The following is a 2,603-nucleotide window of genomic DNA, read 5'->3' on the forward strand; positions in this document are numbered from 1 at the left end:
ATGGTGAAGAAAGTGGTGCTCATGGCGTACCAATTGGTACCTGAGGCGTACAGGCAGAAATTTAGAAACCTGAAGAAGACCTCAGAGCACACTTTTACCGAATTCGCCACGATCAAGGAGCGACTTTTCCAGGAATGGTGTGCCTCTCGGAAGGTGGAGACCAAGGAAGACCTCGAGCAGCTGATTCTGCTGGAGGACTTCAAGGATTGTTTGACTGGAGACCTGAAGACGTACCTAGAGGAACAGCAGGTAGAGACCTTGAGTGCAGCAGCCACAATGGCTGAGGAATACATCCTGACTCATAGGCCATCTGCTAGGTACGTCCCGAAGACCTATTCAAGATATCCAGCCAAACATAAACCGGAAGATAGAACTGCCCCTCGTAGTGCCGCCAAGTCAACCTCGGATAGTCCGCGGAGGTTTAGTCCGAAGAGGGATGTATTGTGTTGGACCTGCGGTAAGAGAGGACATATTGCTGCGAAGTGTCGTAGCAGTTCAGGTAATAATCCCCGTAGGGAAGTCATGCTGATGAACAGTATAGTACCACCGACATCCACCCTAGAGAAGAGGAAAGGATTGTTCGCCCCATATACCTCCCAAGGATATGTAGCCAGTGGCCTTGCAAGTACGCCTGTGGTAATACTTAGAGACAGTGGAGCGGCCCAGTCTCTAATTCTGGAAACATCATTACCCGAAGGTATATCGGCGGATGAGATGCAGAAGGTAATCCTGGGTGGATTCCCTTCCACCTTGTACGTTGCCCCATTGGTACAAGTGCATCTGGACTCTCAGCACTTCAAAGGTGAGTGTCGGTTGGCCGTGGTGGATAGTCTTCCCATAAAGGGGATTGACGTGATATTAGCCAATGACCTAGCCCTAGGATTGTTACCCAACTGTCCCCTGGTAATGGATAATCCAGGACGTGAAAAGACCAGTCCCATCGCAGCAGTGCAAACCAGGTCTCAGGCGCACCTCCATGCACCACTAGATCTAAACACTTTGTTTGACTCTCCTCCTATCCCACAGGTTACAAGTAGCCATACACCAGTCCCGCCCGTCCAGATGCCGGTTCCTGAACACTGGACTCGAGCCCATCTGATAGAGGAACAGAAGAAGGACCCTCAGGTACGGAAGTTGGCCGACACCGTAGACTCTCCTGCGAAAGGAGGGGATCTATATGTGTGGTCAAGTGGTGTACTGTGTCGCCGGCATCCTCCGAAATACCCCCAGTCAAGTGCGGTAGGTGATCAGATAGTCGTCCCAGCCGTGTTCAGATCTAAGCTGTTAGAAACAGCCCATGCTAATAGATTTGCTGGACATGGTGGGATCTCTAAGACTTTCCACCGCCTAGCCAAAGGTTTCTACTGGCCGCATATGAAGGAGGACGTACGTCATTTCTGCAAGACCTGCCATGCCTGCCAAGTGGCCGGAAAAGCAAACCAGCCTGTCCCCAAAGCCCCTTTATACCCCATTCCTTCAATAGGTGAGCCCTTCGAACACCTCATCTTGGATATAGTAGGCCCTCTTCCACCTGCTACCTCAGGGGTGAAGTATTTGCTAACAATACTAGATCGGGTTAGTAGGTACCCAGAAGCGATCCCCCTTAAAACCATCACAGCTAAGGTTTTGGTGAAACAACTGCTCTGGTTCATCTCACGATACGGTCTTCCCAAGACCATTCAGACGGACCAGGGGTCTAATTTCATGTCCCATTTGTTTCGCCAACAGATCGCCGACCTGGGAATCCGACAGGTTACCTCTAGTGCCTACCATCCCGAGTCTCAAGGAGCTTTGGAACGTTTTCACCAGACGTTGAAGGGCATGCTTCGGAAGTTTTGCTACGACAGGCAGAGTAAGTGGGTTGAAGAACTGCCCTACCTCCTATATGCGGTAAGATCAGTGCCCAATGAATCCCTAGGAATCTCCCCATTCGAGATGATCTTTGGTCACTCAGTAAGAGGTCCCTTAGAGGTGGCACGAGACCATTGGCTGGACGCAGAAACCAACGAGGATATTGTGGACTGGTTGTCTACCAATAAAGGACGGCTTTTCTCAGCCTGGGAGATGGCTACAGGACCTTAGAAAGTACACAAAGAACTATCAAGAACAGGTATGATAGGAGGACCAAGCAGAGGGAGTTCAAAGTAGGAGATCTGGTTTTAGTATGTACTCCTACAATAACTGGGAGCTTGAGCGCCAGATTCGTAGGTCCCTACCCGGTGTAAAGAAGGTTACTAACCTCAATTACCTTCTTAGAACTCCAGACCGCCGTAAGAAAGAAACTCTGGTTCATGTTAATATGATCCGTCTGAATGGTCTTCCCAAGACCATTCAGACGGACCAGGGGTCTAATTTCATGTCCCATTTGTTTCGCCAACAGATCGACGACCTGGGAATCCGACAGGTTACCTCTAGTGCCTACCATCCCGAGTCTCAAGGAGCTTTGGAACGTTTTCACCAGACGTTGAAGGGCATGCTTCGGAAGTTTTGCTACGACAGGCAGAGTAAGTGGGTTGAAGAACTGCCCTACCTCCTATATGCGGTAAGATCAGTGCCCAATGAATCCCTAGGAATCTCCCCATTCGAGATGATCTTTGGTCACT

The 2,603-nt window shown here is 50.0% G+C and overlaps 1 protein-coding gene across 1 annotated transcript; it reads left to right on the top strand.

The window, feature by feature from the left end:
- Positions 1-276: 276 nt before the first annotated feature.
- Positions 277-2,082, top strand: LOC138360871 (uncharacterized). Its single transcript, XM_069320383.1, has one exon. It carries the CDS (start codon positions 277-279, stop codon positions 2,080-2,082), a length of 1,806 nt encoding a protein of 601 aa, XP_069176484.1.
- Positions 2,083-2,603: the final 521 nt, after the last annotated feature.

The sequence above is a fragment of the Procambarus clarkii genome, unplaced genomic scaffold (assembly GCF_040958095.1).
Source record: "Procambarus clarkii isolate CNS0578487 unplaced genomic scaffold, FALCON_Pclarkii_2.0 HiC_scaffold_125, whole genome shotgun sequence".
Classification (NCBI taxonomy): Eukaryota; Metazoa; Arthropoda; class Malacostraca; order Decapoda; family Cambaridae; genus Procambarus; species Procambarus clarkii.

What these genes read in the sequence shown, in the direction of transcription:
- LOC138360871 (XM_069320383.1), top strand. Translation starts at nt 277, where the DNA reads ATGGCTGAGGAATACATCCTGACTCATAGGCCATCTGCTAGGTACGTC.